The sequence below is a fragment of the Triticum aestivum genome, chromosome 6B (assembly GCF_018294505.1).
Source record: "Triticum aestivum cultivar Chinese Spring chromosome 6B, IWGSC CS RefSeq v2.1, whole genome shotgun sequence".
In the NCBI taxonomy this organism is placed as follows: domain Eukaryota; kingdom Viridiplantae; phylum Streptophyta; class Magnoliopsida; order Poales; family Poaceae; genus Triticum; species Triticum aestivum.
In genome coordinates this window covers 616,510,288-616,525,495 of record NC_057810.1, presented here as the reverse complement: position 1 = coordinate 616,525,495, position 15,208 = coordinate 616,510,288, and the positions used below count along the sequence as shown (strand labels likewise).

The following is a 15,208-nucleotide window of genomic DNA, read 5'->3' as shown; positions in this document are numbered from 1 at the left end:
TTGAATAAAAGATCTACTAAATGGGGTAATATGTGTCACAAATGTACAACTGCAGGGTAAAAAGTAAAAATCACTTTAATAAAAATGAGACATATAAAATGAAAACACATAAATTTTGAGAAGCAATATACTCCCTCCCTTCTGATTTATAGGGCTTATGTCAAAATTGAAGTTTTTCCATTTTACAAGTCTCAGTTTGATTGCTCCACATCATATGTTCAGATTTTAAGGTGCATTAAATCATTGCATGCAAGGATTAAGAAAAATTTGACCAATGCATATAGAAGTTTTTGGTCATTGTTGTTCATGCATGCATGCATGCATTGCAATTAAAGCATTAGCAAACATAATTTTTTGAGAAAAATGAGTGCATTAATCGAGTACTTTAACAAAGTACAAAAAAATATTTCATCATTCACCATCAACTTTAGTTGATGAGATTTTTAAATTGAGCCATATAAACCGGAGGTAGTAAAACGGAAGGGGTAGTAGAACACCATGCTCGTGCGAGGTCTAGTGTCTACATGCCCACGTGACAGGAAGCCAATCCTTGATTCGCAAAAAAAAAATCCTTAATTCACAGACATGATAATAAACCATTCCAAGGTCGACACGTGGGCATCTATTCTGCGGTGGCAGGCACAAGCCATGAGTGCATCGATCAGAGAAAAGGTAGCGAATCCCTGCTCAACCCGCCTGGCCTGACCTGAGCTGACCGCTGTCCTTCTGGTTGCTTGCCCAGCACTTGGACTGTAGCTCTTTACTCGATTCGCTGGTTGGCTTGGGCTTTGGGATTCCATGTTGTCAGCTTACACGGGCTGGAAAATTAGACGCAGTGTGCGTAGCCAAGCAGTACTCTACAGTGTTTCGCCCATGGGGCTAGGACAAGACATTAAATAAAGACCATGTGAATCTCACTAAACTAGCGCAACAAATGTACCGTGGGTAATTTTCTATTTCATCCTATTCTGCAATGGGCCCTACTGCACACAAGATGGGAACCAAGCAAAGCACGCCGTGGAGAAATGGCTCATCCGGCATCGATGCCAAAGGTTTTGTGACCGTGTCATATTTACACTTAGCATCACCGCATTGTGGATGCCATGAGAGTTGGCGTCCGTGTTTGGCGTGCTCCTACATACTACTACTGGCTAGTACTAGCACTAAAGGTGGAGTCCTTGCCTAGCTACACTACACACATGACACACTAGCGTGTGCAGTAGTCATGTCCGTGAAGGAGCAACACAGCACAGCACATGCACAAGCACAGAGGGCATTGATATGTGCAGGGATACGTTAGCTTTTTTGCTGATCGCTGCCATTGAGACAGGACACCTACGTGTCGACCTTGCAATGGATGTTGATCTTGCATGCGCACTACTCGGCGTACTGCCTCCTGCAGGCAGTCATGGGTTGGTCCTTGGGCAACACACGGGGTACCACAGGAGATAGAGTGAGAGCAGAGAGATGAAGAGCTCAATCGCATAGTCGCTTTTTTCCGTCCCTCGGGCCAGCGGTTGAGGAGGCAGAGAAACAACATGCGAAAGAAAAGACGACCTTGTAATTACTTGTGTACAGTGTTACTTGTATTACATGCAATATCCCACTCTTTATGATGTCATTCTATCCCATGATAGTGGGTGTGATGAATAAAGCGGACTTCTATAGGGCAAGGTTAGTGTGGCAGGAAGATGAAAACAAGAAAAAAGAAACCATTTCGTTAATTGGGGAGAGTGTTGCCTTCCTAAAGATTTAAGGGGGCTGGGATTGGGAATTCTCAATTTGGACATCATTAATAAAGCTTTGTTTAGTGAAGTGGTTCTGGAAAATGGAAAATCAAGAAGGATTATGGCAATCTGTCCTATTGGACATATATGTGCCTTATGGTTGTATATACGGTACTAAAAGGAAACCTAGAGATTCCCAATTTTGGACTAGCCTGCTTAAGGTGAAAGACATATTTTACAAATTTGCTAAGAAAACATTAGGAGATGGCAATAGTACCAATTTTGGGAAGATGTCTTGGTGGGTGACCATCCTCTTAAAGATGAGTATCCAAGGTTATATAATTTGAGCTTTGACCACAACATTATTGTGGCAGAAGCCATTCAAAAGGGGTGGCAATGGTTTAGGTTTAGAAGAACTTTGTATGGAGAAACTTTAGAGTTATGGGATAATCTCAAATCTAGATGTGAAGAAATTGAGTTGAGTGGAGGTAAAGATAAAGTAGAGTGGACTCTAACTGGGAACAAAAAGCTTTCGGTTAAGTCCATCTATAGAAAGCTAAAGTTCTTCCTAAAATCAAAGTGTTTTTGTGGTTGATAAACAAAAGAAGTATACTGACTAAAGACTCCTTGCTGAAAAAGGATGGAAGGGTCCTAAAGAATGTGTTTTATGTGGTAAAGATGAACATGTGGATCATTTGCTATTCTACTGCTCAGCTGCCTCGGTGATGTGGAGCTTATTTAAATGTAATTTTGGGGTCTGTAGAAGACTGCTTTGGAAGGTGGATTAAAACCTTTAGAAAGATATAGCAAAAGCTAGTCCTGATAGGGGTGGAAGCTATATTCTGGACTATATGAAAATGCAGGAATGCTGTTATATTTTAGAATAGAATATACAATAATGATCCTATGAGTTTGATTTAAATGATGAAATACTGGATCATGTCTTTTGGCCATTTTGCAGATAAAGGAACAAAACAAAAGGGCGTTGGAGTTGGGCTCAAAGCTACTAGAACAAGTAGCAAATGAAGTCTACAGAGCATCTCAGCGGTGGAGATACAATGTGCCAAGGCTTGGGGGGATGATGTGAAGTTGGACCGAAGGCGTTTGGCTACGTTGTGTATCTGTTCTAATTTCTAGTAGGACCAGTTTATTTCGTAGTGTTGGTGCTACTTTTGGGTTGTTCTCTCTTGCTTTAGCTTAAACTTGTAGTGGCTGCTGCCTTAGCTCTGCTGGATTTGTGGCTTGGCTGGTGACATTTCTTCGGGTGATGCCGAAGCTAAATGCGCCTAGTTGTCGCAGCTTTCTTTATGCCTGCTCAGTTTCGTTTTGTTTTTTTTTCGAAAAGGGGGTCACCCCGGCCTGTGCATCAACTAGTTGTCGCTGCTTAGTTTTGTTTTGTTGCTTCTCTGAAAGTGAATTGGTGCTTTTAGCTTGTGGTTGGTTTCCCGTAATGGAAATCGGAAAGGGGAAGCCCTTCTTTTCTTCAAAAAAAAACTTGTGTACAGTGTTGCTAATTAAGCTGTAATCCGTCTCCTGTGTCAGATAAGAGACGACACAGACGAAATAAACTCTGCGCTTGGATCCATCTCAATCATCTCTCACTATGTAGTATTGCACTCCAGACTCCACTGCATGCAGTACTATATTGTTGTTTTGTTATTATTATGACGCATGCACGGCACATGATATATGGAAACAGTGTCAAGCCACTGTTGACATCATTTGTGATTCCCTCAGCCTCGTAGCCCCGTAGGCCAGCTTGCTCTCGCCCTCTGGGCTGTGGGCTGTGGCTGTGGCTGTGGCCGTGGCCGTGCCCATGCCCATGCATCCACAGTGACACTATATATAACACACCCCCCGCCTCTCTACATCTCGGGCACCAGGCAACGACGACCGTCTATACACGAGTTACTCTCACAAAATGTAGGCTGGCTGATTCCCTACAATGTTTTTATTTGCTGGCTGATTCCCCCTTTTCACACCTTTTCCTCTGCAATGTTTTATTTGCTCCTTTTTTCATATCTTTCTTTGATCTCTCTCAGAATGTCTAGTCCTTCTGCCTGTTAACCTTTCTTTCCTCTCAACATCTTGCAGTTTCGTTCTCTGAATCTCAAGTTGAAGGAGATGTCTGTGGTCAAGTTGGAGGTCACTAGAAACGGGGTTGATTCTACAGGCACCGGTTTCGTTGTTCATTATCATGGACGAACATGCCTTGTTATGACAGCTCGGCATTGTGTCCATATTGTCCATGGGAGAGTGGCAATCACGGTTTTGCTCCCTCGACCTGGTCCTGGTGTGGGGGAAGTTCGGTTCCCTGGGGCTACTGTGCTACGATCGGGCCCTGTCGACCTGGCATTACTTCGACTGGATAATGTGGTCGGAGAGTTCCGACCTATGATATTTGCGGAAGTACCTAATGTTACTAGTTTTAGAGGGGTGGTAGTATATGTTCATGGATTTTACCCTCATGCGGGGGGAACAGTTGTCCGACCTGGGAGATTTCCTGGCCACATTAAGTACGTGTTGGGAGTCACTCAAATTTTACTCTGCTTTCACTGTCTGACTTTCAATATCATTTACTGGTGCTATTTTTCTTTTTATGTTTCTTTCAGTGGTGTTTACCAACTGGGTGATTTTACATACCTTGACGGAGACTTCACATCTGAGTCTGGAACGTCTGGTGGACCAGTTACCATGGGAGATAGAGTTATTGGAGTAAATGTGCAAAGTGTGGGAGGATCGAGATGCGCGGTTTCCCCTCTGACACTATACATGACATTTATGAATTGGTGTGGTTTTAATGTAAGAGATCCAGACCTCACTTCATTTGTTTGTACACCGTATATAAGCTGCTTCTAACCCCAACCTATTTTTATTTCAGGGCGGAGACCATACAATTGCTGCGATGATACAACGCCTTGCTGCCTAATCAGTTTTGCAATGTCAAGCATCAAGGTATTTTCTCCGTTTCAAGTAAACATATTTTCCAGCAGTCAACATTGAAAAGTGACAAAAGAAACACTAGTATATCTAATTTAGGAATAGCTGATGAAAAAGAAACCCAACAACGACGTACGGACTCATGAAAAATTCGGGCCACTACATTTTGCTTTCACTATCTGGCTTGCAATATCGTTTAAATGGCATGCTACGATCCCTAGCAAAAGCAATTAGCGCAAACGTGCTTATCGAGAAAAGCCACCTAAAAACATGTTCTTGTGCAACATCGTTGTAGCGTAGAAAAATTATATTGTGCCTACTTTGCAACTTTTTCGTGGATTAGAAAATTCTGAATTGCCAAAACCCACAAATCATTTCTAATCTCTGACAGGGAGAGCGGTTAAAAATCGCTTAAGCTGTATATCTCACAGTTACTTAATCGTCATCTCAAGTAGTAGTGGTTGTGGTAAGGAAAAAAAAGATTACATTTTTTTTGCGGGTAAAAAAAAAAGATTACTAGCGGCAGTTCTTAGTTCCCGTGGAAAAGAAGACAGGAGTACTCTGCAAACAAATTATTTTGTTATTACATAAATAAAAAAAAGGAGGATTAATGGATGGATAGAACTCTCACTATTTCTCCCCGTCAATCCTGAGAGGCTGCCGATACCTTTCAGAACAGCAGACGTCTTCGTCCCTCTCCCCTAGTCCTCCCCACCCAACTGCCCTCGGTGCCGCGCCCGAATTCCTCGGTCAGCCTCTTCTTCCTCACGCACGTTGGGAAGACACTTGTTTGTGTTGGCACAGCCCCGCCACCTCTCGTTGCCAATCCCGTCCAAGTGCGTTTCGCCGGACGCAACAGCCACTCCCTTGTGTGTGTGTGTGAGCGAGCTTGTGTCTGAGTATGACTGTATACATGCGCACACGAGAAGCTGTAATTACCGTAAGTTGATACAGGGTTGTGTCTGAGTGGATTTCGCCTGCGTTGTGGAATGGAACAGGTGTACGTGCGTGGGATGAGCACATGGGGGAAGAATTTGACCTAAAGGCGTTGCTGTTTGTGACCATCAATGATTGGCCTGCTCTCAATAACCTTTCAGGACAGACAAACAAGAGATACCGCGGATGCACGCACTGTTTGGATGATACCGACAGTATATATTTAAATAGTTGTAAGAAGAATGTGTACCTGGGACATCGTCGATTTCTTCCGAGCAGGCATCCCGTAAGAAAGAAAGGCAAGCATTTCAAAGGTGAGGCAGATCACTGGACGAAGCCTCGCCACCGTACTGGTGCTGATGTACATGATATGGTCAAGGATTTGAAGGTGATATTTGGAAAGGGTCCTGGCGGACAACCTGTTCCGAAGGACGCGGACGGACGCGCACCCATGTGGAAGAAGAAATCTATATTTTGGGACCTGCCATATTGGAAAGACCTAGAGGTCCGCTCCGCAATCGACGTGATGCACGTGACGAAGAATCTTTGCGTGACCCTGCTTGGCTTCTTGGGCGTGTATGGGAAGACAAAAGATACACCTGAGGCACGGGAGGACCAGCAATGTATGCACGGAGAAGACGGCATACATCAGGGTCATGCAAGCTACGCTCTTACCAAAGAAGAGAAGGAAATCTTCTTTGAATGCCTGCTCAGTATTAAGGTACCGTCTGGCTTCTCGTCGAATATAAAGGGAATAATAAACATGGCAGAGAAAAAGTTCCAGAACCTAAAGTCTCATGACTGCCACGTGATTATGACGCAACTGCTTCCGGTTGCATTAAGGGGGCTTCTACCGGAAAACATTCGATTAGCCATTGTGAAGCTATGTGCATTTCTCAATGCAATCTCTCAGAAGGTAATCGATCCCGAAATCATACCAACGTTACAGAGTGATTTGGTGCAATGTCTTGTCAGTTTCGAGTTGGTGTTCCCACCATCCTTCTTCAACATCATGACGCACATCCTAGTTCACCTATGCGAAGAGATTAACGTTTTGGGTCCTGTATTTCTACACAATATGTTCCCCTTTGAGAGGTTCATGGGAGTCTTAAAGAAATATGTTCATAACCGTGCTAGGCCAGAAGGAAGCATCTCCAAGGGCCATGAAAATGAGGAGGTCATTGAGTTTTGTATTGACTTTATTCCTGACCTTAAGCCGATTGGTGTTCCTGAATCGCGGCATAAGGGCAGACTGGATGGAAAAGGCACGCTAGGAGGGGAACAAATAATATGTATGGACGGACATTCTCTCACTGAAGCACACTACACAGTTCTACAGAATTCCACCTTGGTGGCTCCGTATATGGATGAACACAAGAATTTGCTACGCTCCAAACACCCGGAGCGGTCTGATGACTGGGTTACACGTGAACAAACCAGGAGTTTCGCCAACTAGTTGCAGACACGTACCATGCATGACACCTCTATTGAAGATGAGCTGTACTTGCTGTCCCAGTTACCATCTTCGAATATAATGACTTTCAAAGGGTACGAGATAAATGATAATACATTTTACACGATCGCCCAAGATAAGAAGAGCACCAACCAAAACAGTGGTGTCCGCTTTGATGCAGAAACCAAGACGGGAAAGGAAACATATTATGGTTATATACAAGACATATGGGAACTTGACTATCGACGTGGTTTAAAGGTCCCTTTGTTTCGGTGCAAATGGGTCAATATGACACGAGGCGGGGTAACGGAAGACCCGCAGTACGGAATGACAACAGTGGATCTCAACAATCATGCGTATGCAGATGAACCATTCGTCCTAGCCAATGATGTGGCACAGGTTTTCTATGTGAAGGACATGTCTACCAAGCCAAGAAAAAGAAAAGATAAGGAAGCGAATGCATCGTACGATGAGCCAAAGCGGCACATAGTTCTTTCTGGGAAGAGAAACATCGTGGGAGTGGATGACAAGACAGACAAGTCAGAAGATTATGAAAAGTTTGATGAAATTGCTCCATTCACAGTGAATATTGACCCGAGCATCCCGTTAAATGATGAAGATTTTCCATGGTTATGGCGCAAAGGGACACACGCGAAGAAAAAGTTTCACACCCAAAGATCTGGGATGTGATCGGCTTCACTATCATCACTTTCTTCTGTGTTTCACACCCAGGAGGGAATGTCTATAATAGTTAGGGTAGTTATGTGTTTTGGCATTTGAAACGCGAAGAAATTTTATGTGCAAACAAATTCTTTTCATGCATTTACTGATTTTTTTCCAGCTAAATGACCCTGAAATTGAAAAGCAATTCAAATGAACTCAGAAAAGGTTGAAAGTTGGCATGGTATCATAATTTCATACAAATAGCATGTGCAAGAAAGTAGAGAGGGTTACGGCAAAAACTGGATGCACTTCGTGTACAAAATGGACATCTCTTTCGAAGTATCAGGGTTTCCGACGAAAACTGAACTGTTACAAAGGCATTTCATTTTTTAAATAACCTAAGCATTACTAAATTGAATATAATGATAAAACACACTAATATTAAACATAATAAAAAAGAATCACTGAAAAAACTTTTTTCAAAGTTAAGTTATTCACAAACTAGTGATTCACACAAATTTCAAATAATTCAAAATTTAAACTATTCAAATTTGAAATCTACCGGCACTAATAGAAATTTTGTAATTTTTTGTACCTAAAGCAAAAATATTCACAAAGAAACTCTAAATACAGCAAAAAAAAACTCAAAAATAAATAAAACAAAAAAAATAAAGCAAAAAAAATTAAGAAAAAAAAGCCTGCCTACTGGGCCAAAGCAGCCTGCATACGACTAGCGACACAACCTTTCGTTGGGCCAGGATGCAGGCCCACGAAGGCCCAGTAGGCCCACAAGGCGAGGAGGACAGGTAGGCCCAGTAGGCCTGATTAGGAGAGGAGCTCGAGAGAGCTACCGCACTGCGGCTTATAAACCAGTGAGGTAGCACCTGCGCCAGCGCAGTACCTTTAGTACCGGGTCGTGGCACAAACCGGTACCAAAGGGGGGGCCTTTAGTACCGGTTTGTGCCACCACCCGGTACTAAAGGGGGTCGCTTCCCGCCGCTTGGCCTGGCCAAAACAGACCTTTAGTACCGGTTGGTGGCTCCAACCGGTACTAAGGCCCTGTTTGTTTCATAAGTCCTAGGACTTTTTTAAGTCCCAACTTATCAGTCATAAGTCCCTATCTGTTTGTTTACAGGGACTTATAAGTCCCGAGTCCCTACCTGTTTGTTTACAGGGACTTATAAGTTCATGTTGCATCGCTGCAACGAGGCTCAGGAGAGGGCCTGTCCGGCGATTGGAGGCACCGGTGCAACGAATCGAGGCAGAACGAACCGAGGCGGGGCGGCGACAGGGCGACGAACCGAGGCGGGGCGGCGATGGGGCGAGAGGCGGGGCGGCGACGGGGCGGCGAACCGAGGCGGGGCGGTGACGGGGCGACGATGGGGCGAGAGGCGGGGCGGCGACGGGGCGGGAGGCGGGGCTGCGACGGGGCGACGACGGGGCGAGAGGCGGGGCGGCGACGGGGCGAGAGGCGGGGCGGCGACGGGGCGGCGAACCGAGGCGGGGCGGTGACGGGGCAACGACGGGGCGAGAGGCGGGGCGGCGACAGGGCGGCGAACCGAGGTGGGGCGGCGACGGGGCGTGCGGGGAACGAGCCTGGAGCGAATAAGTCCCAATAAGCTCCTCCCTGAGAGTCTTATTTGATAAGTCTCAAATCACCACAATAAGTCCCAGTAAGTCCCTTACGTTTGGTTTAGGTGGGACTTATAGGGACTTTTTTAAGTCCCTAAACCAATAAGTCCCTGAAAACAAACACCCCCTAAAGGTGCCTTCTATATATACAACTGCTACGAAAATTTCAGTTTCCCTCTGTTTTCGTTCCTCTGTTCCGTCGTCTTCGTCGCCGTCGCCGCCGCCCTCGATCGTCTCCGACGTCGCCGCTCGTCTCCGTCGCCGCCCCCGTCCCCGTCGCCGCCCCCGTCCCCGTCGCCGCCCTCGTCTCTGTCGCCGCCCCGGGCCCGTCCCCGTCGTGCCGTCCCCGTCGTGCCGTCCCCGTCCCTGTCGCGCCGTCCCCGCCGTCGCCGCCCCGGCCGTTGCCTCGCCGTCTCCTCGCCGTCGCCTCGCCTCGCCGTCGCCGTCGCCCGCTGTGAGTCCTCCAGCCCCGAGCCCGTACACACACACACACACAAGCATGTTTAATTAGTTTAGATAATTAGTCTTTAATTAGTTTAGATTATTTAGATTATTATTTTGTATGTTTAATTAGTTTAGATAATTAGTGTTTAATTAGTTTAGATTATTTAGATTATTATTTTTTCACTATTATATATGTATGAATGCATGTTAGATGGATATAATTCGTGCTTAATCAGTTAGAAATTAGTGTTATATAGAAATGTTAGAAATTAGTGTTATATAGAAATGTTAGAAATGTTAGAAATTTTAGTGTTATTTAGATTATTTAGATTAGCATAATTAGTGTTATATAGAAATGTTAGAAATTTTAGTTATCAAAATCCAATCATTAAAAAAATGTTACTTTTTGCGGGCATATAGCTAGTATTTGTTCTCGACGATGCCCGGCCCGCATCCTCGCCATCGACCCGTCCACGACGACGTCCAGCCGACCCATGTCCAGGACTGGGCTCCGCCGGGCTGGCACTGGGAGGTGCTGCTTGGAGGGGCACGCCGCTTGATGAGGAACCCGGCCGCGGGTCCCGTCGTCGACCCTGATCTCGTTTGGTGGCGTTCGCGTGGGCCAGTTTCGGTGCGGAGGGACCCAACCCCGTCGGAGGTGGTACGTCGCCGTGTCAGGGAGGAGGACGAGCTCGTCCATCGCTACATGGTTGCGTTAGAGGGCGGCAGGTTCTCCAATACGTGGTAGTATCTTCGGGGATCTCACTTCAGCTATGATCCTGTGAGGGTTCCTTCTCTTTGGGTGTCCACCGCCCGCGTCGGAGGAACCGCGAGTGTCCTAGATTCTTCTGTAGTATTCGATCTTTATTAGCTAATAGCCAGTTATGTACTATTCAATATTATATATTATTCGAGACGATGTATTCGAGATTATATCTATTATTTTAGACGATGTATTCGAGATTATATCTATTATTCGAGACGATGTAATTTGAATACTAAATTGTTTCATATTTCTTTTGGATTAGTTAAACAAAAGCTATGGCAGAGAATACCGACAGAGAGGGAGAACAGACCATGTTCGATATGATACGTGGGCCAGATGATAATCAAAATAAAGAAGATTATGATGGCTCCGAATTTCTAAACAACACCGGAGAGGGTGATATGATATTCGATCGCGACGACGAAATTGATGAAGTCATGAACTATGATTATGACGATGACGAAGAACATGTTGATCCTGAAACAACAAACACCGGCGAGGTATATATATTTATATAAGCAGGCATCTGGTGATCATCACATGTTTTAAATGACTTGAAGATATATTAACGAATCGATCTTTGTTCTTTCAGCCATCCGGATCGAGCAAATCTTCAGGCAAAATGACGAAACGAGGCTCGAACAAAAAGTTGAAGCCGGGCGTAAAGTACAATATCGAGGCATGCGGCCGTACTGGCAAACCATTAGCGCCTAAGAAGATTGCGGACAAGTTCGTTCGTTAGTGCGGAGTTCTTGTGAAGGACCAACTCCCGATCAAACTTCAAGAATGGAGAGCGCTAGCAAAGCCACGTCCAGATGTTACTTTTGTCGACAAGAATCAAAAAGATCTGCTTTGGGATACTCTCATGGAACATTTCACCCTACCAGATCATTTCACAGAAGCAGATGGCTGCTCTTAGGATGATGGCGATTGAATTCAAGAACTACAAGAATCGTGAATGGAACAAGTACGTCAAGGGAGGAAGGAAGACTCCAGTATTCAAGGGAACACTGGAGAACCAACGTGATCATTGGGACGATTTCGTGAAATTCAAGGATTCGGAATTAGCTAAGGAACGGTCGAGAATAAACAAGAAGAATGCCGAAAAAAAGGATAAGTTCCATAAGCTGGGGCCAGGTGGCTATGCGGTGGCAATGCCTAAGTGGGATAAGTCTAAGAAAGAGATGGAGGATGTAGGTGTCACTCCGGCTACTAAGAGCTGGCCCCCAGGGTCAGGACTTGGTTCTATGCGCATGGGGGAGAGTTGGACCTGGAGACAGGCAATGTTTCGACGAGGGCAAGTCTGAAGGGAGCCAACGATGCGATACTTGTTGCAATAGAAGAGGCACGAACGGGGGTGTTCCAGCCCAATAGAGAGAACGACGAGCTTACGCGTGCCCTGGGAAATCCTGAACACCCGGGAAGAACACAAGGCAAGGGCGCTATGCCGTGGTATGAGGGGTTTTCATACTGGAACAACGACTACAGAACCCGTGCGAGAAAGAAGATTGTGGAGGAGAAGAAGAGGAAGATGGAGGAGGAGCAGAGGAAGCGGGACTATGAACGCCTTCAAGGCCTAGAAGCAAGTCAAGCGGAATTGGCAGTCAAATTCCAGTGGCAGCAGGAGCTGATCGACTCACTTACCCATCAAAGGGGGTCTTAGCAGCTGCAGCAGCTAGCGGATGATCCAGCATTGGATAGCACCGGCCCATCCATGCCGAGAAGCAGCGTGGGTTCCGTCCCGGACGACGCAATGCTGGGTAGATACCCCATGGATGACATCACGGAGAACATTAACTGCGAGCTACACGTCAAAATGAAGAACATATCCATGAAGGTGGCAGACGGCTGTGCTTTCACAAATCCCCCCGAGGCAACCTTCCATTGCAACCCGATTCCAGCGGGCTATGCTCGTGTCTTGGTTGATGAGGTGGTGGACCCACCATATTCGGGGCTACAGCTTGACATTGCTGGAGGTGACGGAGAGCGCTTTCTCGGAGAGGCCAAACATCATATCATCCTATGGAAAAAGGATTGCATCATCTTTCGAAGGCCACCGACACCGCGTGAGCCGAGTCCTCGTCGAAGTCCACCACCGAGTTAGCAGACTCCCGCTCCTGCAAGTCCACCAAGTCCGGAAAAGTGTCAGGCCACTCCTCCTCCTCCAAGTCCGGCAAAGTGTCAGGACAATCCTCCTCCTCCAAGTCCGCCACAGTGTCAGACGTCCACTCCTCCTCCAAGTCCGGTACAACCTCAGGCCACTCCTCCTCGTCCAACTCAATCCCGTCAGCCATCTCCGCCGCCTCAGCAATCGCAGAAGAGACACCCCGCAGCTATGGTGCGTAGCGGTACGAGTCGAGGTAGTATAGGAAGTACATGCGGAGGCAAGCAATATAAATATGGTCCAAGCCTCAAGCCTCTTCCGCAGAGGTCTTATGACAGGTCCGAGGAGGAAATCGCAGCCATATCGAAGGCCGAGGTGGAAGCCCATTTTGCACTGAAACCACCACCGCCGCCAAGGGAGAAAGTGCCTGAGGAAACGATTGACCACTTCATTCGTATGGCTCAACCACCAGCTCGCAAGCCTGTTGACACAGACTATGAGCGCCACATTAGGAAGTTAAATCCAGCACGTCTAAAAAGGGAGGCGAGCACGTCTACATCGGGATCGAGCAAACAAGAAGCAGCTGCCAAAAAATGCGCGAAAACCATTCCCCAGCTGGGAGAACAGGCGGCGCAATCGATCCCCTCGCTTGTTGCGCCAACAACAAGTGACAGTACGCGCGCCCAATATTATTGTGGGCAAATAGTGCATGTTCCCGAGGTGGCAATGTGGTAATAATGGAGGAGCATATAATGCAGGCTGAAGTTCTCAACATCACTGTTGGACAACTCCTCGAGATCGAGCCCATGCCTTTGCTTAGAGAGGATGAAGTAAAACGGAAATATGTCCGGGGCCAACCTTTGGTCGCGCCAGACAAGGTCAAGAACCTCCCAACGAGAATGTATGAATTGCATCAATGGTACATGAACATTACCAAGATTTCAGATCGATTGTCCCTCATGGTGAATGTCAAGCAGGACCATTACTACCATCAGAAAGCTGTGTCCGTTGAGTATTTAGAACTGTTTCAGTTATACAATCAAGACGCACTCGACAAATCTATCGTTAGTTGCTATTGTTTGTAAGTGATTTCTTTCTATAATTTATGTCTCAAGCTAGCTGTAGTGATCCTTTTGATCAATCATTACCTGTAATTATCCTCACTATATTCTTTTCTGTGGTATTATGCAGGATGAAGATATATGAAATGAGAAAAGGTGGACGCTTTGGCATTGGGTTCATTGACCCAAACACTGTTAATGAATACACATGGAAGATAAATCAACATTATGCAAAGGAAGTAGAGGACAACATGCTAGAGTTCTTGAAGCGCCTCAAATAGAATGAAGATATACTACTTCCTTACAACTTCCAGTGAGTCACACTGTCTTGTACTACAAATTCTCTGTTTTTGCCTACTAGCTAGTTACATGTTTTTGCTTACATATGCCCGCTTAATTAAGACATGCAAACGTGTGTGCATGCAGATTTCACTGGGTCTTGTGTATCATTAAAGTTGATGCCGGAACAGTTGATGTACTGGACTCACTAATCTCAGAAAAAACTGACTATAACATCTTGTATGGGATAGTCAACAGGTAATTTCAATCATTATTAACTATATATCTCGGCCTATTTAGTTCGTCATTTCATGATATGAACTATTTAATAACCCCTTTATTCATTTTCTTTGTCGGCGGGCAGGGCTTGGGCAAGATTCATCAGCGTCACGGAAGGTGAATGGAAATAAAAGCTTAAATGGATTCGACCCAAGGTAAGTAATTAAGTAGTACAAGCTAGCTAGCTAGCTGCCATCTCTTTAATTATCATGCTTGATTAATCATTATCTGATCAAATTCCATTCTCGTAAAGGCCCTGAAGCAGGGGCAGGCGACTGATCTGTGTGCATTCTGCGTTTTCGAGAACATTCGCATGATGGCGTCCGAAAGGAGCAGATCTCAAAGACAGCAATGGGTACGCTTGTCAGAACACTATTCACAATTTTTACACCATTATCGATATCTAGTCACACAACTAATACACATGCATATTGATCTCCTTCTTAACAGTTCAAAGAGGTGCGGGAGAAGCTCATAGAAAGGGAGCGCGTAGAAGCACTTCAAGAGGAAATAGCGGGATTTTTTCTCGACTAGGTCATAAATCCGAATGGAGAATTCTATTACCCGCTACCGCCCCGATGAAAACCACTTCCAATTGTCATCGTGCTCCGAAGGCACCAATTAGGCTAATGCCACTGGCTCCGAAGGCAACATTCATATGTAGGAGAAATTGTATATAGCTATACATGTGCTTATGTGTGAATTAATTAATATGGTGGTTTGTGAGACATTGATGATATATATATGCATGATTGGTTCTACTAGAAATTATATATATATATATATATATATATATATATATGCATAACTTGTACAATGTGTAGTATCGTAAAATACCAGCAAACGAAAAAGAATTAAAATGGAATCACAAAATTAAATGAAAAAGAAATCATAAAACTAAAAACCCCCCAAACCTTATAGTAC

The 15,208-nt window shown here is 45.2% G+C and overlaps 1 protein-coding gene and 1 long non-coding RNA gene across 2 annotated transcripts; both read left to right on the top strand.

Moving 5' to 3' along the window:
* Window positions 1–3,455: 3,455 nt before the first annotated feature.
* LOC123138315 (putative protease Do-like 12, mitochondrial) lies at window positions 3,456–4,688 on the top strand. The gene is made up of 4 exons (XM_044558271.1): window positions 3,456–3,650; window positions 3,822–4,243; window positions 4,340–4,529; window positions 4,609–4,688. The coding sequence occupies exons 2-4, from the start codon at window positions 3,852–3,854 to the stop codon at window positions 4,654–4,656; spliced, it is 630 nt and encodes a 209-aa protein (XP_044414206.1). The 5' UTR covers window positions 3,456–3,650; window positions 3,822–3,851; the 3' UTR covers window positions 4,657–4,688.
* An 8,996-nt stretch (window positions 4,689–13,684) lies between these two features.
* Window positions 13,685–14,440, top strand: LOC123138316 (uncharacterized). Its single transcript, XR_006468976.1, has 4 exons — window positions 13,685–13,746; window positions 13,857–14,039; window positions 14,153–14,263; window positions 14,370–14,440. It is a non-coding gene; the product is annotated as an uncharacterized lncRNA (long non-coding RNA).
* Window positions 14,441–15,208: the final 768 nt, after the last annotated feature.